Genomic DNA, 25,843 nt, shown 5'->3' with positions numbered 1-25,843 from the left:
GATAACAAGTTCAAACAGGTGCCATTAATACAGGTAACGAGTGGAGGACAGAGGAGCCTCTTAAAGAAGAAGTTACAGGTCTGTGAGAGCCAGAAATCTTGCTTGTTTGTAGGTGACCAAATACTTATTTTCCACCATAATTTGCAAATAAATTCATTAAAAATCCTACAATGTGATTTTCTGGATTTTTTTTCTCATTTTGTCTGTCATAGTTGAAGTGTACCTATGATGAAAATTACAGGCCTCTCTCATCTTTTTAAGTGGGAGAACTTTCACAATGTCACGTTCCTGACCTTATTTTCCTTTGTTTAGCTTTGTTTAGTTGGTCAGGACGTGAGCTGGGTGGGCAGTCTATGTTATTTGTTTCTTGTTTAGGTTCATTGTTAATTAGGCTTATATGGTTCTCAATCAGGGGCAGGTGTTTGACGTTTCCTCTGATTGAGAACCATATTAAGGTAGGCTGTTCACACCGTTTGTTTGTGGGTGATTGTCTTCCGTGTCAGTGTATGTACCACACGGGACTGTTTCGTTTGTCTAGTCTGTTCCTGTTCGTGCGTTCTTCGTGTTCTGTAAGTTCTCATGTTCAGGTCGGTCTACGTCGTTTATTGTTTTGTAATTTCTCAAGTGTGCTTCGTGTTCGTCTTGTTTAAATAAATTCATCATGTATTCTACACAAGCTGCGTTTTGGTCCGATCCATGCTCCTCCTCAGACGAGGAGGAGAACGAACGTTACACACAATTGGTGGCTGACTAAATACTTTTTTGCCCCACTGTAGTTAAAGAAAACAAWAATTGTTATGCTTTTCAACAATGTCAAACATATGACATGTTTATCCTCCATTCGAGCCATCTTCACAGGTTTTAGAGCTATGCTATGAGATGGCAAAATACCCTTTACTCACTCATGACAAACTGTTGACTGACCAAATACGAACAACGTTTATATTCATTCACATTAATTAATCTGATTAAATAATAAAGCTCTCATGGAAAATACTGACTTGATAGATATTAACATATGGTCACCTGCAAATCATGTTAGTGAGCCACCCACTTTGCAATGGGCTTCTGTAATGTAATGGGATCCAGCATAGCATGGCAGTAGAAGAACGGGACGGTAWAAAATAGTCCATTATGTTGATGATTGGGGTCTGTAAAATGCTTCTTTACGCTTGAATGACTTGACTAATCATTTTGGGATTAAGTTTGACAGCTCCGTAGAGCTCATCCACTGTCCAGCTATTCAGAGGTCCATCATATATATTAGTGAGACAGGCATCTCCAGCATTTATAGAGCTTGTCAGATAAATCACATGAGCTTAAAATGTATTTTGTGGGATTAAATCTGGCATACTTAGAATGTACATGTGATTAGGGAGTCTAGAACCGTGCTATGATTTAAGAAATTCTTGATGTGAACTTTCAGCCAGGAAGCAGGGTAAATTTATTTTTGTAATTATGGCTCATTTGGTTGAAATGTTTACAAGGAAAACCAATCATGAAGTACAATTWAAAAAAATATCAACATTAACCACTGGGCATTCATCTCTAAACATGATGAAGCAAAACCATCAATAAATGCCAGAGCCACAGAATGAGAAAAGTATCCAGACAAACTGTCCCTATCTAGGGACGGCAACAGTAAATGAGCAACTTCGGAGCCCTATATTTCCATCAATCACAAATGAATCATGCTTCAAATGTAAGTATTTACAGCAAGTCATTAAAGCCACAATCTGTTATTCATATTCCAGTCTAGGAATACCAAACTATGCAACGACAGCAGCTAGAGTAATTGGACAGAGACTTTGTCAACAAATTTCACATTTAAATCAAATCAAACTGTATTTGTCACGTGCCGAATACAACAGGTGTAGTAGAGCTTACTGTGAAATGCTTACTTACTTACAAGCCCATAACCAACAATGCAGTTTTAAGAAAATATTTTWAAAAATTAAAAAAAGAAAGTGCAACAATAAAATAACAATAACGAGGCTATACAGTGAGGGAAAAAGGTATTTGATCCCCTGCTGATTTTGTACGTTTGCCCACTGACAAAGAAATTATCAGTCTATAATTTTAATGGTAGGTTTATTTGAGCAGTGAGAGACAGAATAACAACAAAAAAATCCAGAAAAACACATGTCAAAAATTTTATAAATTGGTTAGCATTTTAATGAGGGAAATAAGTATTGACCCCTCTGCAAAACATGACTTAGTACTTGGTGGCAAAACCCTTATTGGCAATCACAGAGGTCAGACGTTTCTTGTAGTTGGCCACCAGGTTTGCACACATCTCAGGAGGGATTTTGTCCCAGTCCTCTTTGCAGATCTTCTCCAAGTCATTAAGGTTTCGAGGCTGACGTTTGGCAACTCGAACCTTCAGCTCCCTCCACAGATTTTCTATGGGATTAAGGTCTGGAAACTGGCTAGGCCACTCCAGGACCTTAATGTGCTTCTTCTTGAGCCACTCCTTTGTTGCCTTGGCCGTGTGTTTTGGGTCATTGTCATGCTGGAAAACACATCCACAACCCATATTCAATGCCCTGGCTGATGGAAGGAGGTTCTCAGCCAAGATTTGATGGTACATGGCCCCGTCCATCGTCCCTTTGATGCGGTGAAGTTGTCCTGTCCCCTTAGCAGAAAAACACCCCCAAAGCATAATGTTTCCACCTCCATGTTTGACGGTGGGGATGGTGTCCTTGGGGTCATAGGAAGCATTCCTCCTCCTCCAAACACGGCGAGTTGAGTTGATGCCAAAGAGCTCCATTTTGGTCTCATCTGACCACAACGCTTTCACCCAGTTGTCCTCTGAATCATTCAGATGTTCATTGGCAAACTTCAGACAGGCATGTATATGTGCTTTCTTGAGCAGGGGGACCTTGCGGGCGCTGCAGGATTTCAGTCCTTCACGGCGTAGTGTGTTACCAATTGTTTTCTTGGTGACTATGGTCCCAGCTGCCTTGAGATCATTGACAAGATCCTCCCGTGTAGTTCTGGGCTGATTCCTCACCGTTCTTATGATCATTGCAACTCCACGAGGTGAGATCTTGCATGGAGCCCCAGGCCGAGGGAGATTGACAGTTCTTTTGTGTTTCTTCCATTTGCGAATAATCGCACCAACTGTTGTCACCTTATCACCAAGCTGCTTGGCGATGGTCTTGTAGCCCATTCCAGCCTTGTGTAGGTCTACAATCTTGTCCCTGACATCCTTGGAGAGCTCTTTGGTCTTGGCCATGGTGGAGAGTTTGGAATCTGATTGATTGATTGCTTCTGTGGACAGGTGTCTTTTATACAGGTAACACCTTTAAGAGTGTGCTCCTAATCTCAGCTCGTTACCTGTATAAAAGACACCTGGGAGCCAGAAATCTTTCTGATTGAGAGGGGGTCAAATACTTATTTCCCTCATTAAAATGCAAATCATTTTATAACATTTTTGACATGCGTTTTTCTGGATTTTTTTGTTGTTATTCTGTCTCTCACTGTTCAAATAAACCTACCATTAAAATTATAGACTGATCATTTCTTTGTCAGTGGGCAAACGTACAAAATCAGCAGGGGATCAAATACTTTTTTCCCTCACTGTATACAGGGGGTACCGGTACCGAGTCAATGTGTGGGGGGACAGGTTAGTCGAGGTAATTGAGATATGTACATGCAGGTAGGGGTAAAGTGACTATGCATAGATAATAAGCAGCGTAGAAAAAGGAGGGGGTCAATGCAAATAGCTGCCATTTGATTAACTGTTCAGCAGTCTTATGGCTTGGGGGTAGAAGCTGTTAAGAAGCCTTTTGGACCTAGACGTGTTGCTCCGGTACCGCTAGCAGTGCGGTAGCAGAGAGAACAGTCTATGACTACGGTGGCTGGAGTCTTTGACAATTTTTAGGGCCTTCCTCTGACACCGCCTAGTATAGAGGTCCTGGATGGCAGGAAGCTTGGTCCCAGTGACGTACTGGGCCGTACGTACTACCCTCTGTAGCGCCTTGCAGTCGGAGGCAGAGCAGATCCTATACTAGGCGGTGATGCAACCAGTCAGGATGCTCTCGATGGTGCAGCTGTAGAACGTTTTGAGGATCCAAGGACCCATGCCAAATCTTTTCAGTCTCCTGAGGGCGAATAGGCATTGTCGTGCCCTCTTCACTACTGTCTTGGTGTGTTTGGACCATGAAAGTTTGTTGGTGATGTAGACACCAAGGAACTTGAAGCTCTCAATCTGCTCCACTACAGCCCGTCGATGAGAATGGGGGAGTGCTCAGCCCTCCTTTTCCTGTAGTCCACGATCATCACCTTTGTCTTGATCTTTACCTATCTTTACCTACCAATTTTTCAACAGMATATCCTCATTATTTGCACGTTTTACAGACCACTGTTAATAGTGGTAATAGGTGATAGTGGTAAAAATAGAGGTAAACWAAAAAACATAACTCATTCAATTGTAATTGAATTGGTATTTGATGAAGTGTGATTAATCCTATATGATACATCATGCAAAGGGAGACAGAGAACACAAAGCATTTTTGAMAGTTTAATTAAGAGAATTATCCTAATGGATTTGTTACTAAAAGTAGAATGAAAAGCCTGATTATAATGGGTGAGGGTGTCAAGGATGTAATGGCGGACCACACAACGATGGAGGAAACTGTGCATCTTAATGTGTCATCGCACACAATACGGCCTTCACCCCTCCCCTCTCTCTTATCCCCTCCTAATGTCACTGATTGCTRATTTGGAGATATTTCACCAGTGTTAGAGATGACTCAGTGGCTGTGCCATCTGGAGAACCAAGTTCAAAATGGAGCCAAATTAGCATTGTATTTTCCTTCAGATTCTTACGCACCTGTAACCAGGTGCTCTCTGGCATCATTATTTATTAATTCGCAAGATGGGCCAGACAACCTTTTTTCGGTGGTGGAAAGTGAACCAATATATTCAGCATGAGATCTGGGCATAAACATTTTGCCTTAAAGCACACACAACTCCATCACAGGAGGTTGGTGGCACCTTAAATTGGGAGGATGGGCTCGTGGTAATGGCTGGAGTGGAATAGGAGGAATGGTATCAAATACATCAAACACATAATTTCCATGTGTTTGATGCCATTCCATTTGCTCTGTTCCAGCAACTGAACTCCATAGTTGCCTGACCTTTGGAAAGCCTGTTGTCATGACACTAGCAGAGTTCATTACAGGCTTGTAGAAGGCATTGTTTGAGACATGGGCACATGAATCTCCATTGGGAGGTACAAAAAAAGGTTAATCCCCCATTCCCCCTGCAGAAGACTCCCTTCTTACTCTCCTGCTGGRGAGACCAGGCTAACAGATATGCACATTTTACATGTACATTTTAGTCAGTTTTGGAGTTGCTCTATCCAGAGCAACTTACAGTTAGTGCATTCATTTTAAGATAGCTAGGTRGGACAACCACATTTCCTCAGTTATAGTAAWGAAGTAGCTATCAGCAAAGTCAGTGCTAGTGGGAGGGATCAAGTGCGAGTGGCATATATATACCAGTCAAAAATGTGGACACACCTACTCATTCAAGGGTTTTTCTTTATTTGTACTATTTTCTATATTTGAGATACTTCAAAGTAGCCACCCTTTKCCTTGATGACAGATTTGCACACTCTTGGCATTCTCTCATCCAGCTTCATGAGGTAGTCACCTGGAATGCATTTCAATTAACAGGTGTGCCTTGTTAAAAGTTAATTTGTGGAATTTCTTTCCTTGTTAATGCGTTTGAGACAATCAGTTGTGTTGTGACAAGGTAGGTATGGTATACAGAAGATAGCCCTATTTGGTAAAAGACCAAGTCCATATTATGGCAAGAACAGCTCAAATAAGAAAAGAGAAACGACAGTCCATCATTATTTTAAGACATAAARGTCAGTCAATACGTAACATCTCAAGAAATGTTAGTTTCTTCAAGTGCAGTCGCAAAAACCATCAAGCGCTATGATGAAACTGGCTCTCATGAGGACCGCCACAGGAAAGGAAGACCCAGAGTTACCTCTGCTGCAGAAAATAAGTTCATTAGAGTTACCAGCCTCAGAAATTGCAGCACAAATAAATGCAACAGTAACAGACACATCTCAACATCAACTGTTCAGTGGAGACTGTGTGAATCAGGCCTTCATGGTCGATTTCCTGCAAAGAAACCACTACTAAAGGACACCAATAAAAAGAAGAGACTTGCTTGGGCCAAGAAACACGAGCAATGAACATTAGACCGGTGGAAATCTGTCCTTTGGTCTGATGAGTCCAAATGAGAATTTTGGTTCCAACCACTTTGTGAGACACAGAGTAGGTGAACGGATGATCTCCGCATGTGTGGTTCCCACCGTGAAGCATGGAGGAGGAGTTGTTATGGTGTGGGGGTGCTTTGCTGGTGACACTCTCAGTGATTTATTTAAAATTCAAGGCATACTTAACCAGCATAGAAACCACAGCATTCTGCAGCGATACGCCATCCCATCTGGTTTGTGCGTAGTGGGACTATCATTTGTTTTTCAACAGGACAATGACCCAACAACCCTCCAGGTTGTGTAATTGCTATTTGACCAAGAAGGAGAGTGATGGAGTGTGGCATAAGATGACCTGGCCTCCGCAATTACCCGACATCAACTCAATTGAGATGGTTTGGGATGAGTTGGACTGCAGAGTGAAGGAAATGCAGCCAACAAGTGCTCAGCATATGTGGGGGGAAAAGCATTCCAGGTGAAGCTGGTTCAGAGAATGCCAAGAGTGTGCAAAGCTGTAATCAAGGCAAAGGGTGGCTACTTTGAAGAATCTCAAATMTMAAATATATTTGATTTCTTTAACACTTTTTTGCTTACTACATGATTATATTTGTGTTATTTCATAGTTTTGATGCCTTCACTATAATTCTACAATGCAGAAAATAGTCAAATAAAGAAAAACCCTTGAATGAGTAGGTGTGTCCGAACTTTTGACTGGTACTGTATATATATATTTTATTTATTATTATTATTATTATTATTATATTTTTGCACTCATTCTCACATCCACAATTTACATCTAAGGATGTGTAGTTTTGACCCACAGGAGTACATCCTAAAAGGCCAAAGATAGGAAATCTTGAGAACTTTAAACCTGCCATGGAAATCTCCCACAGTTTAACACGCCCACTGGGCTAACACCTATCAGTTCTCATTTAGCATGATCGGGTTAGGCTAAAGGAGGACAGACTTAAGTCAAGACACCCTCCGCCCACTGGTGCACCAGGCATGTGAGTTCAGGGTTGCTGAGTTCCCAACTGTCCCCAATGTAGATGTCAATCATTAGCTTCTTCCCCAACTGGCCTCGCTTACTGACTCATTTAAAATGACGTACACACACTGAAAATCATGAACTAGTGGATCTAGTCAAGATTGATAAACCCAAACATTTGCCAGACAGGGGAAGTGCCCTCTATTTTCTATTTTAATAAGGCCCATATGTATCACTGATCATGCCTAATACAGCCATAGCATTCAAAATCTTCATTAGATAGCATACACAGCTGTTCAATTGTGGGAACGCTGTTACTAGAATTAACATAGAGGCAATGAAGGCCAAGATGACAGCCAACTGGATCTCAAAAGGTCTCTGGAGCTGATACTGTTAGTCATCCAACATGAAAATAGGGACATTGGTCTGCTGTGTACAAGATGGCACAGAAAAGTATTGGAGCCAAATCAATGTTCAGTCCCCTGGAGGAACTACGGAAGATAAAAATGAGTGGATTTCATTTTACTGTGGTCTTCAAAATTAAAGGCCTGTAGGAATTCTGTAGAACACATGAAACCTAATTCRGAAGAAGTATTATATTGCACACAGATATGATCTCTCAGATAGAATGAAGGGGAAACTTGCGGTTCAATGCGTGATTAAGTGATCCAATTTCCACCTGAAAAGCTTCCAAGTTTAGGAGCTGTCATGTCCCGTCCATCATAGATTTCCAAGGAATCCCAATTGTGCTCGGTGGCAAAGCTGATCACCTGGATCTGCAAAATAAATGAAAATAAATAGAGTGACAAAAATGATGTACCTGYCTTCTCTCTGAAAGGACAAGAATTTGTGATGGTTAGTTGAGAGACTGGTGTTTTTTATTGAGRGGAAGTTTTCTTTCCTGCTAAAGCATTATAAACATAAACCCAGGTTTTATACTGTTCCTTTGTAAGAAAATTTTCAGAAAAAAAGTTGTTCTCATTGTGGCACGATCAATAGCGATAGTAATTCAGCTGTTTTTTGTGTGCTTTTAAACTACTTCTGTTGGCAGCAGGTCAAATTTAAACCTACGTAGCCAGTCTAATTTTATTTTCTTCTCAGTAGGATGACTGGCGGTTAATATTTGCTACAGCCTGTCACTCAAAATACATTTTCCCTATCTTCTCTCTGTCAGAGGAACTTATTGCTTTTGATGAGTTCAAACCTGACCCTTTTGTACTTGCCTGAATCCCAGCTCCTTCGGTGACAATGATTTTCCACACACAGTTCAAGCTGTTCCCATAGGGTTCTGGGAATTCCGGGGAGAGGATTGTGCCTCTTCTCTCTGTCAGATTACCGCTGCATGGAACTGGGGAGCGAAACAGAGGGGAAATTAAAATCACACTGAATGGGGCACATGCCAGGTTCCTGTACACATGGTGAGACAAGACAACCAGGGTAAATTTGAATCWTTTCTATGCAGAACATTATTGTGACTAAAGAATCACCTCACTCACCAATATCTTAGTRTGTTTATGGTAACTTACCAATGTAAAAATAATGACATATCTATTACATATTCTGTATGTTCTTAAAGAGAAATTCCACCACATTTCAACCTCATATTCATCATTATTTCCAGCACCTTATGTCTAMATATGTGAAAAYGGTGCATTCTTACGTTTTGTAGTAATTAATAATCTCAAGCACCATACTGGAGTCTACAGTCGTGGCCAAAAGTTTTGAGAATGACACAAATATTAATTTTCAATTTGTATGATGGCAATTTGCATATACTCCAGAATGTTATGAAGAGTGATCAGATGAATTGCAATTAATTGTAAAGTCCCTCTTTGCCATGCAAATGAACTGAATCCCCAAAAAACATTTCCACTGCATTTCAGCCCTGCCACAAAAGGACCAGCTGACATCATGTCAGTGATTCTCTCATTAACACAGGTGTGAGTGTTGACGAGGACAAGGCTGGAGATCACTCTGTCATGCTGATTGAGTTCGAAAAACAGACTGGAAGCTTCAAAATGAGGGTGGTGCTTGGAATCATTGTTCTTCCTCTGTCAACCATGGTTACCTACAAGGAAACACGTGCCGTCATCATTGCTTTGCACAAAAAGTGCTTCACAGGCACGGATATTGCTGCCAGTAAGATTGCACCTAAATCAACCATTTATCGGATCATCAAGAACTTCAAGGAGAGCGGTTCAATTGTTGTGAACAAGGCTTCAGGGCGTCCAAGAAAGTCCCGCAAGCGCCAGGACCGTCTCCTAAAGTTGATTCAGCTGCGGGATCGGGGCACCACCAGTACAGAGCTTGCTCAGGAATGGCAGCAGGCAGGTATGAGTGCATCTGCACGCACCGTGAGGCRAAGACTTTTGGAGCATGGCCTGGTGTCAAGAAGGGCAGCAAAGAAGCCACTGAAAAACATCAGGTACAGACTGATATTCTGYAAAAGGTACAGGGATTGGACTGTTGAGGACTGGGGTAAAGTCATTTTCTCTGATGAATCCCCTTTCCGATTGTTTGGGGCATCCGGAAAAAAGCTTGTCCGGAGAAGACAAGGTGAGCGCTACCATCAGTCCTGTGTCATGCCAACACAGTAAAGCATCCTGAGACCATTCATGTGTGGGGTTGCTTCTCAGCCAAGGGAGTGGGCTCACTCACAACTTTTCCTAAGAACACAGCCATGAATAAAGAATGGTACCAACACATCCTCCGAGAGCAACTTCTCCCAACATCCAGGAACAGTTTGGTGACAAACAATGCCTTTTACAGCATGATGGAGCACCTTGCCATAAAGCAAAAGTGATAACTAAGTGGCTGGGGAACAAAACATCAATATTTTGGGTCCATGGCCAGGAAACTCCCAGACCTTAATCCCATTGAGAACTTGTGGTCATACTCAAGAGGCAGGTGGACAAACAAAACCCCAATCTTGACAACTCCAAGCATTGATTATGCAAGAATGGGCTGCCATCAGTCAGGATGTGGCCCAGAAGTTAATTGACAGCATGCCAGGGCAGATTGCAGAGGTCTTGAAAAAAAGGGTCAACACTGCAAATATTGACTCTTTGCATCAACTTCATGTAATTGTCAATAAAAGCCTTTGACACTTATGAAATGATTGTAATTACAGTGGGGCAAAAAGTATTTAGTCAGCCACCATTGTGAAAGTTCTCCCACTTAAAAAGATGAGAGGGGCCTGTAATTTTCATCATAGGTACACGTCAAATATGACAGACAAAATTAGAAAAAAAATTCCAGAAAATCACATTGTAGGATTTTTAATGAATTTATTTGAAATTATGGTGGAAAATAAGTATTTGGTCAATACAAAAGTTTATCTCAATACTTTGTTATATACCTTTGTTGGCAATGACAGAGGTCAAACGTTTTCTGTAAGTCTTCACAAGGTTTTCACACTGTTGCTGGTATTTTGGCCCATTCCTCCATGCAGATCTCCTCTAGAGCAGTGATGTTTTGGGGCTGTTGCTGGGCAACATGGACTTTCAACTCCCTCCAAAGTTTTTCTTATGGGTTTGAGATCTGGAGACTGGCTAGGCCACTCAGACACTTGAAATGCTTCTTACGAAGCCACTCCTTCGTTGCCGGGCGGTGTGTTTGGGATCATTGTCATGCTGAAAGACCCAGCCACGTTTCATCTTCAATGCCCTTGCTGATGGAAGGAGGTTTTCACTCAAAATCTCAGCATACATGGACCCATTCATTCTTTCCTTTACACGGATCAGTCGTCCTGGTCCCTTTGCAGAAAAACAGCCCCAAGCATGATGTTTCCACCCCCATGCTTCACAGTAGGTATGGTGTTCTTTGGATGCAACTCAGCATTCTTTGTCCTCCAACAACGACGAGTTGAGTTTTTACCAAAAAGTTTATTTTGGTTTCATCTGACCATATGACATTCTCCAATCTTCTTCTGGATCATCCAAATGCTCTCTAGCAAACTTCATACGGGCCTGGACATGTACTGGCTTAAGCAGGGGGACACGTCTGGCACTGCAGGATTTGAGTCCCTGGCGGCGTATGGTGTTACTGATGGTAGGCTTTGTTACTTTGGTCCCAGCTCTCTGCAGGTCATTCACTAGGTCCCCCCGTGTGGTTCTGGGATTTTGCTGTCGATCATTTGACCCACGGGGTGAGATCTTGCGTGGAGCAAGATCTTGAATCCCAGATCGAGGGAGATTATCAGTGGTCTTGTATGTCTTCCATTTCCTAATAATTGCTCCCCACAGTGATTTCTTCAAACCAAGCTGCTTACCTATTGCAGATTCAGTCTTCCAGCCTGGTGCAGGTCTACATTTTGTTTCTTGGTGTCCTTTGACAGTCTTTGGTCTTGCCATAGTGGAGTTTGTAGTGTGACTGTTTGAGGTTGTGGACAGGTGTCTTTTATACTGATAACAAGTTCAAACAGGTGCCATTAATACAGGTAACGAGTGGAGGACAAGGAGGAGCCTCTTTTAGAAGAAGTTAACAGGTCTGTGAGAGCCAGAATCTTCTTGTTCTCGTAGGCCTGACCAAATACTTATTTTCCACCATAATTTGCAAATAAATGTTTAAAAAATCCTACAATGTGATTTTCTGGATTTTTTCTTCTTATTTTGTCTGTCATAGTTGAAGTGTACCTATGATGAAAATTACAGGCCTCTCTCATATTTTTAAGTGGGAGAACTTGCACAATTGGTGGCTGACTAAATACTTTTTTTGCCCCACTGTATACTTCAGTATTCCATAGTAACATCTGACAAAAATATCTAAAGACACTGAAGCAGCAAACTTTGTGGAAATTAATATTTCTGTCATTCTCAAAACTTTTGGCCACGACTGTACATATGTGAAAATGACACATTAATACTCATTGTAGAATAATAGTGAAGACATCAAAATKATAAAATAACACATATGGAATCATCAACACAACTGATTGGCTCAAACGCATTAAAAAGGAAAGAAATTCCACAAATTAACTTTTAACAAGGCACACCTGTTAATTGAAATGCATTCCAGGTAACAACCTCATGAAGCTGGTTGAGAGAATGCCAAGAGTGTGCAAAGCTGTCATCAAGGCAAAGGGTGGCTACTTTGAAGTATCTCAAATATAAAATATAATTTTGATTTAACACTTTTTTTTGGTTACTACATGATTCCATGTGTTATTTCATAGTTTTGATGTCTTCACTATTATTCTACAATGTAGAAAAAAGTGAAAATAAAGAAAAACCTTTGAATGAATAGGTGTGTACAAACTTTTGACTGGTACTGCATATTGAATATATAAAGTTAAAGTCTATTTTAACCGCAGATCGTATATAATTAATATGAGGTTGAAAAGTAGTGGAATTGTCTATTAACAACAACTTTTATCCATCTTTAAATCAATCTCCACAAATGTGACTGCTTTGAGGAGGCTTACCAGCACAAGAGGGCACAGTATCATTCCACTGGGCTAGCGCGTTGGGGACCGCATTGCATTTGATGGCTTTGGATCCCTGTAGCAAATACCCTGGGTTGCACTCAAAGCGAACAACGGAGCCTGCGGAGAACTCGGACCCAATCCGTCTGCCGTAGCGTGGCTCTGGGACAGAGCTGCACTGCGTGTCACTGGTGCGAGGAACAGCTACAAAGAAAAGTGTTTTTAACACTTAGAGGTGTGTTAACACAGGAAATGTGCAGTACAATGTGATAGTGACATATGATTTGTCATTATGGACATATGAGACCTTTTAGACTGACCCAAATGAATCATCAGCCATATATGTATTTTTTACCTTTATTTAACTAGGCAAGTCAGWTAAGAACATATTCTTATTTTCAATGACAGCCTAGGAACAGTGGGTTAACTGCCTTGTTCAGGRGCAGAACAACATATTTTTACCTTGTCAGCTCAGGGATTTGATCTTGCAACCTTTCGGTTACTAGTCCAATGCTCTAACCACTAGGCTACCTGCCACCCTGAAATGTGTGGCTAACGCATTCTGAATTAATAATGCATTACCATGTGTTACCACTGTTATTCAAYCATGAACATTTAGAACACCAAGGCATGGAAGATGACAATGAAACCAGATGTATATCTGATATTCAAAACATGACTGGGTACAATCTGTACTACAGTACATTAAAACAAGTATGTACCACTGCATGGCCTTGCCCCCTCTTATCTGACAGACATGCTCGTTCCATACAACCCAGTGAGTGCGCTCTGCTCCCAAGGAGCCGGTCTGCTTATTGTACCTAGATGCAAACCCAAGGAGGTTCTCTATTAAAACCCCTCAGTTATGGAACAGCTTGCCCTGTCAGGTAAGAGGGGCAGACACYATTGAGGTTTTTACATCACATTTAAAAAACAACTTTTTTAGCCTGGCCTTTAATCAATGATTGTGTTAGACATCCTCTGTGTTTAGTTTTATTTTATTAATAATTTTTTACTTCCTCTTGTTTACTTTATTTGATGTAAAGTGTGTTGAGGTTTAAAATGCACTTGAAATAATTTTTGATTTTACTTATCAAAACAGTCTGCGTTCTCATAAACTGTTTTATATTAAAGCATTAATGCATAGCATTTTTTWAAACTTTAGGTTCAATTCAAGTCCCTGAACTGAATAATAGCTTGGTTTGCGCTGTGCCTGTTTTCATCTAGACMTGATTCAAATACTATTTAATCTCTGTGGTATACCTTGGTGCCATATTTGAGGCCTTAACTGTTGGGCTGATATTGTGTCTAATATTTCTAGATCTGTACAGGAGCAGAGAGTGCTCTGCAATCATCACTTGGATGCCTCCATGTACCAAACAAACTGTCCTAACTGTCAGGGAGTATTTCATCAAACAGTGAAGCAGGAAAACTGCAGACATAGTAAGCATGCGCTGGCAAACACTGTACAGTATACGTGCTCAAATTCCTTCATGAAAGATTAAGATCTGAGATCATCAATTTTTATAAGCCAGCTAGAAGTTTGAAAAGTTCATGTAATTCACACAGCTTAGTTATTACAACTTTCACAGAGAGAAAATGCTTGATGCGTCCTAAGGGTGGGCTAGTATCTGCATCTGGAGAGAATCTCTAATTGACACTGAAATAAAGTAGGAATGACACCAAAAGCATCATTGGAATTATTGAATCCAAAAAGATTGAGTAAAAAAAAAGTTAATTCGTACTCCATTCTAGAAACGTTTTATAAAACGTGGGTTTCTGTTTTATRTATTCATGTGTGACATTTTCTATTGATTATGCAAGAGAGGGAGTCCTTGAATATTAGATATGACACTTTCAACATACTTTCAACACTATCTGTACGGAGGTTGTGAGCCCTTCTGCTCCTTGCCTACTACAGTAATGCAGATAGAAATCCYTTTTCCCATTACATTCCCTGCGCAGCTGTAATGATTAGAGGACTGGCCCCCCTAGGCTGCCATGGGGCAAGMGATATAACGGCAAACCCCCTGAACAGCCTGACAACCATGAGAACAATAACACCAGAAGATAAGACCCTCTGGTGCCTGGGGTGGGAGGGCTTTAGGAGGCCTCCAGGACYCCCAGAAACACAACCACTGCCACAGGAGTAAAAACAGGGAGGAATTGTCATGCATGTGACCAGAGTGTGTGTATGTATTGCTACAGTAYGTACACATACCTTGGTAAACAAAGTGGAAACCTCTGGCAGAAGGACCATTCTTTGCAGTGAATCGCACCATAATTTGGTTTGATGTGGCCAGGGGCAAGGTCTCTCCTACAAAAGAAAGGATATGAAATATKAAAATATACAGTATTTTTTTCAAACAATATGTTGACTTACAGTGTTAACCATCTGAAGCCAACAGTGCTCTTTCTTGATATCCCCGATCCTTCTTGTGTGCTATACGTAACAATACCTAGGCTGCATGATGAAAAGCTTCTTAACAAAATATACCAGCTCACATTCAAACACTTGATGGGTAAATAGCATGCTGTTAGTAGTTTAACTTTGAAGTATTATGTATGCAGTAGAGAACTATTTTAATAATAAGGCGGCGAACAAAGTCTAATCAATAATGAGAATGTTGGACAAGGAAACAACTTTTTATACACAATAGTAGGCCTGAGTCTTGAAATTTTTCATCAGCCGTGATGAATGAGCTGGATGAAGAAAACATAGTAGGGAGTGTTTTCTTAATGGCTTGAACTTATTTGAAAGCCATSACATTTGAAAGCCTATAATAAGGTAGAGTAGCTTATTGTGGATGTGGCTAATGTAGGTGGCTAATCAGGCTCCATTTAGGTGAAAACACCCAAAGCATTATGAACCTGTATGATGTAATGTATCATTATAATTMAAATGTCACTATGAATAGACAGGGAAAACACAAGTTATTTGTTGACAGAAACCCAGAGAAGATTAGTGTGCACGTCTTGGACATGTCAGAGGTAATTCATGTGTTATCTAATTTAGTAATAACCTTTTAATTGCCATTTTCTATAGTACTCCACCAGGGTTGGGGCGTAACGGATTACAAAAAACGGCAACTGTAATCCGTTACATTACCAGCATAAATATTGTCAGATTACAGATACTTTTGAAAAACTAGATGATTACTTTTAAATTCAGAAAGGAGAATTTTTTGGTTGTTGATACTTCTCTGTTTTCTCAATGACATTCAAATCAGCATTGAAAAAAGGCACAAATTTAAGTTTGTTCCACCTGAGCGAGTCTGACCAGAAGTCAGAGACCACTATGATGACACACCAAATGGGTTTAGGAATAGGCTTTTGTAGGCTACAGTCCAAGCTATGTCTTCCAATGATATGACTGCTGTCGGCATCCAAAGATTATCCAACTTTTAAAAAAAGCTTGGAGTAAAGGATGACAGAAGTGGTGTAGTCTACGGCGATAAGGATATCACTTATCATTGTTATCTACATAGCACATTGATGTGAATCACACTGCTGCTCTCATTTAGCTAATTGCGCCTTACGGATTGTCGATGTTGTGGATGGCTGCTCACAAATCTCAATGTGCATTTGAACCCAATAATGGTTGATTTCAAGAAGTTTAAGCTGCCTATCAATCATTGTTTTTTAAATCAGCTGAATGCCAGTGAAAAATGCGCTCTTGCAACAGCTGTACAGTGCTGATCCCAGCCTATGGAATAAAAGTGGGGCTTTTATTGCTCAATGTAATTCATGCTGATAATTGTTTTTAATCCATAGGCTTCAAGGACACGTTAAAACTCGTACACCTTTGATAGACTTAAAGGGGSAACCTGTAGTTGCGACATACATTTTTGGACATAAATTATATATATACTACCGTTCAAAAGTTTGGGGTCACTTAGAAATGTCCTTGTTTTTTAAAGAAAATAAAAAATGTAGTCCATTTAAAATAACATCAAATTGATCAGAAATACAGTGTAGACATTGTTAACGTTGTAAATTACTATTGTGGCTGGAAACGGCTGAGCACGTTGTGTTAGCTAATCCAAGTTTATCTTTTTAAAAGGCTAATTGATCATCAGAAAACCCTTTTCAATTATGTTAGCACAGCTGAAAACTGTTGTGCTGATTAAAGAAGAACTGGCCTTCTTTAGACTAGTTGAGTATCTGGAGCATCAGCATTTGTGGGTTCGATTACAGGCTCAAAATGGCCAGAAACAAAGAAATGTCTTCTGAAACTCRTCAGTCTATTCTTGTTCTGAGAAATGAAGGCTATTCCATGYGAGAAATTGCCAAGAAACTGAAGATCTCATACAACACTGTGTAGTACTCCCTTCACAGAACAGCGCAAACTGGCTCTAACCAGAATAGAAGAGGAGTGGGAGGCCCTGGTGCACAACTGAGCAAGAGGACAAGTACATTAGAGTGTCTAGTTTGAGAAACAGACGCCTCACAAGTCCTCAACTGGCAGCTTCATTATAGYTTCATTAATAGTACCCGCAAAACACCAGTCTCAACGTCAACAGTGAAGAGACGACTCCGGGATGTTGGCGTTCTAGGCAGAGTTGCAAAGAAAAAGCCATTTCTCAGACTGGCCAATAAAAATGTTATATTAATATGGGCAAAAGAACACAAGACACTGGACAGAGGAAGATTGGAAAAAAGTGTTATGGATAGACAAATCTAAGTTTGAGGTGTTCGAGTCACAAAGAAGAACATTTGTGAGACGCAGAATAAAAAGATGCTGGAGRAGTGCTTGACGCCATCTGTCAAGCATGGTGGAGGCAATGTGATGGTCTGGGGGTGCTTTAGTGGTGGTAAAGTGGGAGATTTGTACAGGGTAAGAGGGATCTTGAAAAAGGAATCAAATCAAATCAAATGTATTTATATAGCCCTTCTTACATCGGTTGATATCTCAAAGTGCTCAAAGGCTATCACTCCATTTTGCAAAGCCATGCCATACCCTGTGGACGGCGCTTAATTGGAGACAATTTCCTCCTACAACAGGACAATGACCCAAAGCACAGCTCCAAAAACTATGCAAGAACTATTTAGGGAAGAAGCAGTCAGCTGGTCTTCTGTCTATAATGGAGTGGCCAGCAGTCACCGGATTTCAACCCTAATGAGCTGTTGTGGAGCAGCTTGACCGTATGGTATAGTAAGAAGTGCCCATCAAGCCATCCAATTTGTGGGAGGTGGCTTCAGAACACATGGGTGAAATCTAGAATATAAATATAGATACTTTTGTACCGGTTTCCTCCAGCATCTTCACAAGGTCCTTTGCTGTTGTTCTGGATTGATTTGCACTTTTCGCACCAAGTACGTCATCTCTAGGAGACAGAACGCGTCTCCTTCCTGAGTGGTATGATGACTGCGTGGTCCCATGGTGTATACTTGGTACTATTGTTTGTACAGATGAATGTGAGACCTTCGGGCGTTTGGAAACTGCTCCCAAGGATGAACCAGACTTSTGGAGGTCTACAATTTTTTTCTGAGGTTTTGGCTGATTTCTTTAATTTTCCTATGATGTCAAGCAAAAAGGCACTGAGTTTGAAGGTAGGCCTTGAAATACATCCACAGGTACACCTCCAATTGACTCAAACGATGTCAATTAGCATATCAGAAGCTTCTAAAGCCATGACATAATTTCCAAGCTGTTTAAACACACAGTCAACTTAGTGTATGTAAACTTCTGGCCCACTGGAATTGTGATACAGTGAATTATAAGTGAAATAATCTGTCTGTAAAGAATTGTTGGAAAAATTACTTGTGTCATTGTCACGTTCCTGACCTCATTTCCTTTGTTTTGTCTTTGTTTAGTTGGTCAGGACGTGAGCTGGGTGGGCATTCTATGTTATGTGTTTCTATGTTGGGTTCATGTTCAATTAGCCTGATATGGTTCTCAATCAGKGGCAGGTGTTTTACGTTTCCAAAAAGTATACTTTGTTAACAAGAAATTTGTGGAGTGGTTGAACAACGAGTTTTAATGACTCCAACCTAAGTGTATGTAAACTTCTGACTTCAACTGTACAGTATATACACACACATATCCATTGATACTTGAAAAATATAACTTATAAATGMCTCATGAGCTTAGCTCAACTGTCACACTCCATGAGAAACCAGAATATAAGCTTGTTTTTCTCCAATGTCTGTAAACATTGTAAATGTAAACAAACACTGTATAGCCTCATAACATGGTTAAAACAATAATTTTGATATCATGGATGGATGGTCAGTCCTTGCATCCATAGCTCTGTCTAATCTGAGAGTGGTTACATTTCTCCAGGCCCATCCCTCAGCTTTTTACAAAACAGAGGGGTGACCGTTTTGTTGTTGTTTCATCTGTGGATTTKCCCTTTAAACAGCTATCAAGATATCAAAGTGTCACCAACAAAAAGTTAAACAATAGGCCTATAGCAAATGCAGCATATGGCATTCATTTTTCACATGTAAATAGCACTTACAGTCGTGCTCAAAGCATGCCATTCCATGAGCGCAGCATTTATTTTTAAACTCTAATCAACGAGCCCAATCAGTCCTCCATGACAACAAAATCATAAACAACAGAGTAGGGCTGGCTAAGAAGTCCTTAATTTTGGGGTTACGCTCAGGTAAAACAATTTGGCTAATCTATACTTCCATATTTCCATAAGTCCTACTCTTGAAGATCAAGGGCTATAACATTTATTGAAATGACTGGAATTCTGTTAGACTTTGGTTTTTAATGTAAACATATAATTTTATAGTATTATTATATGAAGTAGAAAGCGATGGGTTAGAAGAAGCCTACATAACCAACCCATAAAGTAAAATGTAACATCCATATATGACCAGCTATGTAAACTTTAACATTGATTTATCCTGCAATAGATATGGTTCAATTGGTAACATACATTTTTGTCTTCTTCTAAGGCCTCTTAAGGGGAAAGTAATATAAAAGTAACTGAATGTAATCAGATTATGTTACTGAGTTTGGGTAATCCAAAAGTTACTTTACTGATTACAATTTTGGACAGTTAACAAGTAACTGTAACAGATTACACGTAGAAAGTAACATACCCAACCCTGTACTCCACATACTGCATTACTGAATGCTGAAATCTAATGTTTTCAAAGACAAAGTAAAATCAAAGCATCTCCTTTGGGAATATATGGTTRCACAGTAGAATAAAACAAATCTGTACCATAAAAGGTGCCATAGAAACAGTTTATATTAATTTGCCTTCATCAATCCTCAAAATAATGTAATGTTGAGGGTGATTTATGTTCAGAAATGTAACTACCTTCCCCAATGACAGCGATAAATCAGATGGGGACAGCATTCTCAAATGTTATAAGTTGTCTTGAAATAATAAAAATACAGAGAATTTTCTACAAGGCATATGACCGTTGAGCTTGGTGGAACAGACCTATCATTAAAAAAAAGACTTGTTTATTTGTGATTGGCTCTATCTTCAGTGAATAATCCTTTCTTAATTAAGTAAGTAGATACAGTACACAATGGCTGACATTTTGATAACACATACTTATTACGTCAAATCCTATCAAGTCAAACACTCTTCCAGCTTGCATTTCAAAACAGATTTGGATTGCAACAGTGCCTTTGGAAAGTATTCAGACTAGAGGTCGACCGATTAATTAGGGCCGATTTCAAGTTTTCATAACAATCGGTAATCTGCATTTTTGGATGCTGATTATGGCCGATTACATTGCACTCCACGAGGACCATGCGTGCAGGCTGTACCTGTTGCACGAGTGCCAGCAAGGAGCCAAGGTAAGTTGCTAGCTAGCATTAAACTTATCATATAAAAAACAATCAATCTTAACATGATCACTAGTTACCACACATGGTTGATGATATTACTAGTTTATCTAGCTGTCCTGGTGCATAACAGCCTACTTCGCCAAACGGGTGATGATTTAACAAGCGCATTTGCGAAAAAAAGGTCTGTCGTTGCCCAATGTGTACCTAACTATAAACATCAATGCCTTTCTTAAAATCAATACACAAGTATATTTTTTAAACCTGCATTGTCACGAACTCGCTTCCTGAGTCTTTTTTGCCTGTGTTCTGTCCTGGAGTGTTTTCCGGTGTCCTGGAACTACCCTGTCTGGTTGCCGGGCGACGTACTAGTTGGGAGATCTCGATTACGCGCACCTGTATCCCATCAGCTATCTGCACACCTGGTCCTGATCATCACCCCTCCACTTCATAAGCTCTGACCTGCCATCCATTCCCTGCGATCGTTAGCCATGAACAGTATGTTGTGCCAGCGTATCAGCCTCCAGTTTGATAGAGTTTGTTTTTGTTGTTTTGTATGTCTTGCTTGCCTTGAACTTATCTCCGTTGTTCTGTCTACAGTCATTCACCCGGAACACTCACCCCATCCCTGCCTGGTCGTCGTGGCTTCTGTTACTCCCTTGGATCTGCCTATTCACTCCCATCAACTCACCTCCGCTGCCCGCTCCGCCACCTGGATCTTTCTACCTCTACGTTTTTTAACTTGTTAAATAAATACTCACCTTCGTCCTACTCTCCTTGTCCTGGTCTGCTTCTGGGTTCTACTTTAGAAAACCGTGACATGCATATTTAGTTAATATTGCCTGCTAACATGAATTTATTTGAATAGGGAAATGTGTCACTCTCTTGCGTTCTGTGCAAGTAGAGTCAGGGTATATGCAGCAGTTTGGGCCGCCTGGCTCTTTGCGAACTGTGTGAAGACCATTTCTTCCAACAAAGACTGTAATTAAGTATGACTTTTATGACTTCAAGTCTATCAACTCCCAAGATTAGGCTGGCAATACTATAGTGCCTATAAGAACATCCAATAGTCAAAGGATATGAAATACAAATGGTATAGAGAGAAATAGTCCATAATTCCTATAATAACTACAAACTAAAACCTCTTAACTGGTAATATTGAAGATCCATGTTAAAAGGAACCACCAGCTTTCATATGTTCTATGTTCTGAGCAAGGAACTTAAACGTTAGCTTTTTTACATGGCACATATGCACTTTCTTTCAATTCTCCAACACTGTTGGACCAAGGTCCTTCTTCCCTGATTGCTCAGTTTGGCCGGGCGGCCAGCTCTAGAAAGACTCTTGGTGGTTCCAAACTTATTTCATTTAAGAATGATGGAGGCCACTGTGTTCTTGGGGACCTTCAATGCTGCAGGAATGTGTTGGTACTCTTCCCCAGATCTGTGCCCGGACACAATCCTGTCTCGGAGCTCAACAGACAATTCCTTCAACCTCATGGCTTGGTTTTTGCTCTGACATGCACTGTCAACTGTGGGACCTTATATAGACAGGTGTGAGGTGTCCAATCAAGGATGATCAATGGAAACAGGATGCACCTGAGCTCAATTTCGAGACTCAAAGCAAACGGTCAGAACACTTATGTAAACACTTATGTAAACCTGTTTTCACTTTGTCATTATGGGGTATTGTCTGTAGATTGCTGTGGATTTTTTTTATGTCATCCATTTTTGAAAAAGGCTGTAATGTAACAAAATGTGGAAAAAGTCAAGGGGTCTGAATACTTTCCGAAGGCATACAGAGCTTTTGAGATAAATGTGGCCACTGTATAAGGACTGACACCGTGTCTTGGGATACTCATTGAAGCAACGCTTATTTCCCAAATGGCTGCCCTTCCTGTTCTTGCATGGATAGAATGTCGCAATACTAATTACTGAAACTAAAACTTTTTGAATGAGATAGTAACAAGTGCCAACAGCAGTTACTAATACAGTTATCATGCTGAGGCCTTTTGTCCTTGCAACACCTCTTGTGTTCCCCAACTGACTGCAAACAAAATCCACGTGTGAGTGTKTTCCATTAGTTTTGTTCATTTAAAGACTATAATCAATGGAAGGAATGAAAAGCTATTACTTACCTGAGTGAAACCCAGCGAGGGAGCTTAGCAGCCTGGCATTCTGATTGGCCCCATCAAATAGTTCCACTGAGTCATTCATTGCTGTCTGAAAGTAGGCAAACTGCCCAAATACCACTGAGGAGGAAAAATGGGGACATCATACAGGTTATCTCAGKACATGTAAAATGTGGCTACAAAACAATCATATCCCCAAATGGTAAATTGAGTGCTTAAAATGGCAAATTGGGATTTGGTGTCTTGTCAACAATGACACAAAGCTAGCGTGATAACCACTCGTCTACCAAAACCATTGTTGTTATACTGTAGGCTGGGGCCRACTCAGGTCTCAGGGTGGGTGATGTCACCACACAATGGGCTAGCCAACACTGTTTAACTAGTGATTTCACATCTGCTACACCAGGTCATGCATGATAAACACACACTGAGGCATAGATAAATATCTTATGCAATTAGAGATGTTTTGGATGTCATACCTGCTGCATATCACTCACAATTAAGAAAGCATGACTTGTGTGAGGACAAACAACAACCAGCACCATCTCTAGCATGCCTCGTCCATGATTCAGCACTTCATGACTGATCTATGCTTTCTATAAGCCTGAATATTAGGAGATTTCAGGGATGTCAAYTTAAAATAGTCTAGAGAATTGTATTGGATTCACTGTTTGTCCACCATGCCTCCCAAAGGTCTGAACCAAGAATTTGATATCAGACCATTTCTTACATGCATGTGTTACATTGATTTGTCTTGCCATCCAGGTCTGCACTTTGTCATTTTGCACATACTGTACGTATATATTMGATTTTCTGTAACTACTACGTGCCCATCTCATTGATATACAATTATTAGAGGTACACCATTTTTTTTTTTAAATAGGTCACTCTAATTATATCTACAGCCACAGCACGCTATGTGCGTAATGGTCAYTAAGGCAGGTATTCCAACAGTTTCCAACGTAATCTTTTTTACTGTTGCATAGGTTTTAACTCGGACCAATTTGTATGCATATAATATTTTCTGAACATATGTACCTTTAATTATGAATGAATATGCGCAAAAGTTAATTGAATTGTTTCCACACCCACCATGTGTCATGGGTGTGATAGTCATGTGAGGTGAAATGTGTACGTTATATTTTGGGATGTGAGCACTCAGTCTGTTTTACCTGACAAAGATTTGTTTTGGATCTAAATGTCATCAATAAAGCAGTGAATTGGGAGCAAAAACAGTGTGCAGGCCTTCCTGTTCTAAGATTGAGGGGATACCACTGGATTTTAGCTAATGTTAGCATTGCTAGCTATTTCTGACAAACTCTTCTAGCTAATGACAACATTGCCATCGGTCTAATGTAAATGTGATGACATGATGATGATGGCTAAGCTGTTTCCTACTAAATATTTGCCTACTTTAGCAATGTCATCATATTTCCAGGCCACCAGTGTAATTTCGGCGAAACRGTCATTAGCTCACGTTTTACTTTTGTACATTAATGTGACTGCGGAGTCTGTAGAATGCTGATCACAATGGCAACATTGCGACCGAGTGACGGAGGAGCAACACAAGAATAGGCAGATAAATCAGAGGTGTAAAACTAGTCAAGCGTAGGATAARTTTAAGTGTTGAATTAATAATGATGCATTTGATTAACCTCACCAAATTCTCCAGAGACAGTGATGTAGTAGGAGCAGGTTTTCCCAGCGGTGTAGTTGTGGGGAAAGTTAGGAGATAGTACCACACCTTCAGATCCATTATAATGGCCACCACAAGGGGCTGAAAGACAACAAAACAACCTCAGTGTTACTCAATTCCCAGAGACAATAATCCTGAAAGAACAAGCACCATGGATTAGCATGGGATAAAAGTCAGTGCACTAGCTGCGAGCTGTTGTGTTGGAACAAGGATGTTCTAGGATAGATCTAAACTCACTGTACAGAATATCAACAGTTCCAGACCAACATTAAGCCTATGAGTCCCGAGACCCGAGCAAAAATCGGCTTTTTATTTATCTGACTTTCATTTATCTGTATGTCCAGCCCTTATATTTACAATAAAGTGTTTTACCAATTTATATTCAGGACAACCAGGCCACAAGTAAAACACAAAACAATTTTAAATAAAGAGTTGCATTCATGAGTTTTATTATGTTTTATTTATTCAATGTGAATAAAAAAAGGTCAGCTAAAGCAAAAACCTAATACAAATGAATTTATATGAATGCTGCAATTACAGAAATTGTTTTTCTCAGTGGAAAATGAATATCCAACTAGCCAGTGGCAACTGTGTGGAGTTTGTAGTCTGTGACAGCAACTATGTGAGTTTATTACAGTATTATAGACACTACGTTCTTGGATTTCCTATGACCTTCTATGTAGAARAACCCCTTACCTTCTAACGACTCTTGTGTAGCTTGTGAGCATTATAGAGCATGTGAGTGGTTGTGAGAATCTCAGCTTTTCATAGATAGCTTCTAATAGTTTGTAGCTCAAACTATTCAGACTCTACAGACGTTTTTGTAAAAAGATCCAGCCCGGGCCCCTTTGGGAACCGCCCTTGTCTCACAAACACCGCTCTAGCTCAGCCCCCGTTAATCACACAGACAACTGATGCAGAAGAAATGGACATATCCAACAGTACAACCCAGAAGTCTGTAGCTCAAACACACAATGTTTAAAATAGGTATGAAGTCCAAATTGACTGGTGTGTTAAAGTTGCCCTTAAGCATGTGTAAATTCTTAATATGGCCTGTAATGGGTACAGAGATTAAATATACTGATGTCAATGGCTCCATGGAAACACACGTGGCTTCACTTTAAAGGGGAATTTCACCCAGGCTCTGTCATGGCATATAGTCATTACGATATCAACAACATTACGTTTTTATCATAAACATCACAATTATCCAAACCACAAGCTAACTAGCAAATTTAAATTTCACTGGTAGAATCGGGAAGTTTMGAATCCCTGTGTATTCGTCTKCTCATAGTGAACCACTAAGTGCGGCATTCATAGCGAATGCTGATACCGCCCGCTAGGTAGAGGAGGCTAATAGCATTGTTACTTCGAACGACCAACACACAGTAATCTCAGAAATTCTCGAGGCAAGATTTTGTGAACATTTTTGTTTTTCGCTAATGTTTTCCATCATGCCCATGTGGTGTTCTGTGCATGGCTGTGCTAATTACAAACAAGCACAAAATTAGTTATCTTTTACCATTCTACCTACTAGAGATTCACCCMAATTCTGCCAGTGGCTTGCGGCTAWCAAGAATGATGCGGTGACCAAAGATTATCAGAGGG

General features: G+C 40.2%; 1 protein-coding gene across 1 annotated transcript in view; it reads right to left on the bottom strand.

Annotated features, from left to right (window-relative positions):
* Positions 1-25,843, bottom strand: part of LOC111977959 (CUB and sushi domain-containing protein 1-like) — a 638,095-nt gene that overhangs the window by 73,391 nt on the left and 538,861 nt on the right. Inside the window, exons 31-36 of the mRNA XM_070448606.1 lie at positions 24,200-24,316; positions 22,546-22,659; positions 14,870-14,965; positions 12,649-12,852; positions 8,450-8,574; positions 7,906-8,002 (exon numbers count right to left, since the gene is read on the bottom strand). Coding sequence (XP_070304707.1) covers positions 7,906-8,002; positions 8,450-8,574; positions 12,649-12,852; positions 14,870-14,965; positions 22,546-22,659; positions 24,200-24,316 — 753 coding nt within the window. The remainder of the gene's footprint in view (positions 1-7,905; positions 8,003-8,449; positions 8,575-12,648; positions 12,853-14,869; positions 14,966-22,545; positions 22,660-24,199; positions 24,317-25,843) is intronic.

The sequence above is a fragment of the Salvelinus sp. IW2-2015 genome, linkage group LG18 (assembly GCF_002910315.2).
Source record: "Salvelinus sp. IW2-2015 linkage group LG18, ASM291031v2, whole genome shotgun sequence".
In the NCBI taxonomy this organism is placed as follows: Eukaryota; Metazoa; Chordata; class Actinopteri; order Salmoniformes; family Salmonidae; genus Salvelinus; species Salvelinus sp. IW2-2015.
Note: the sequence above shows the minus strand (reverse complement) of the source record. Positions and strands in the feature narration are given on the sequence as shown.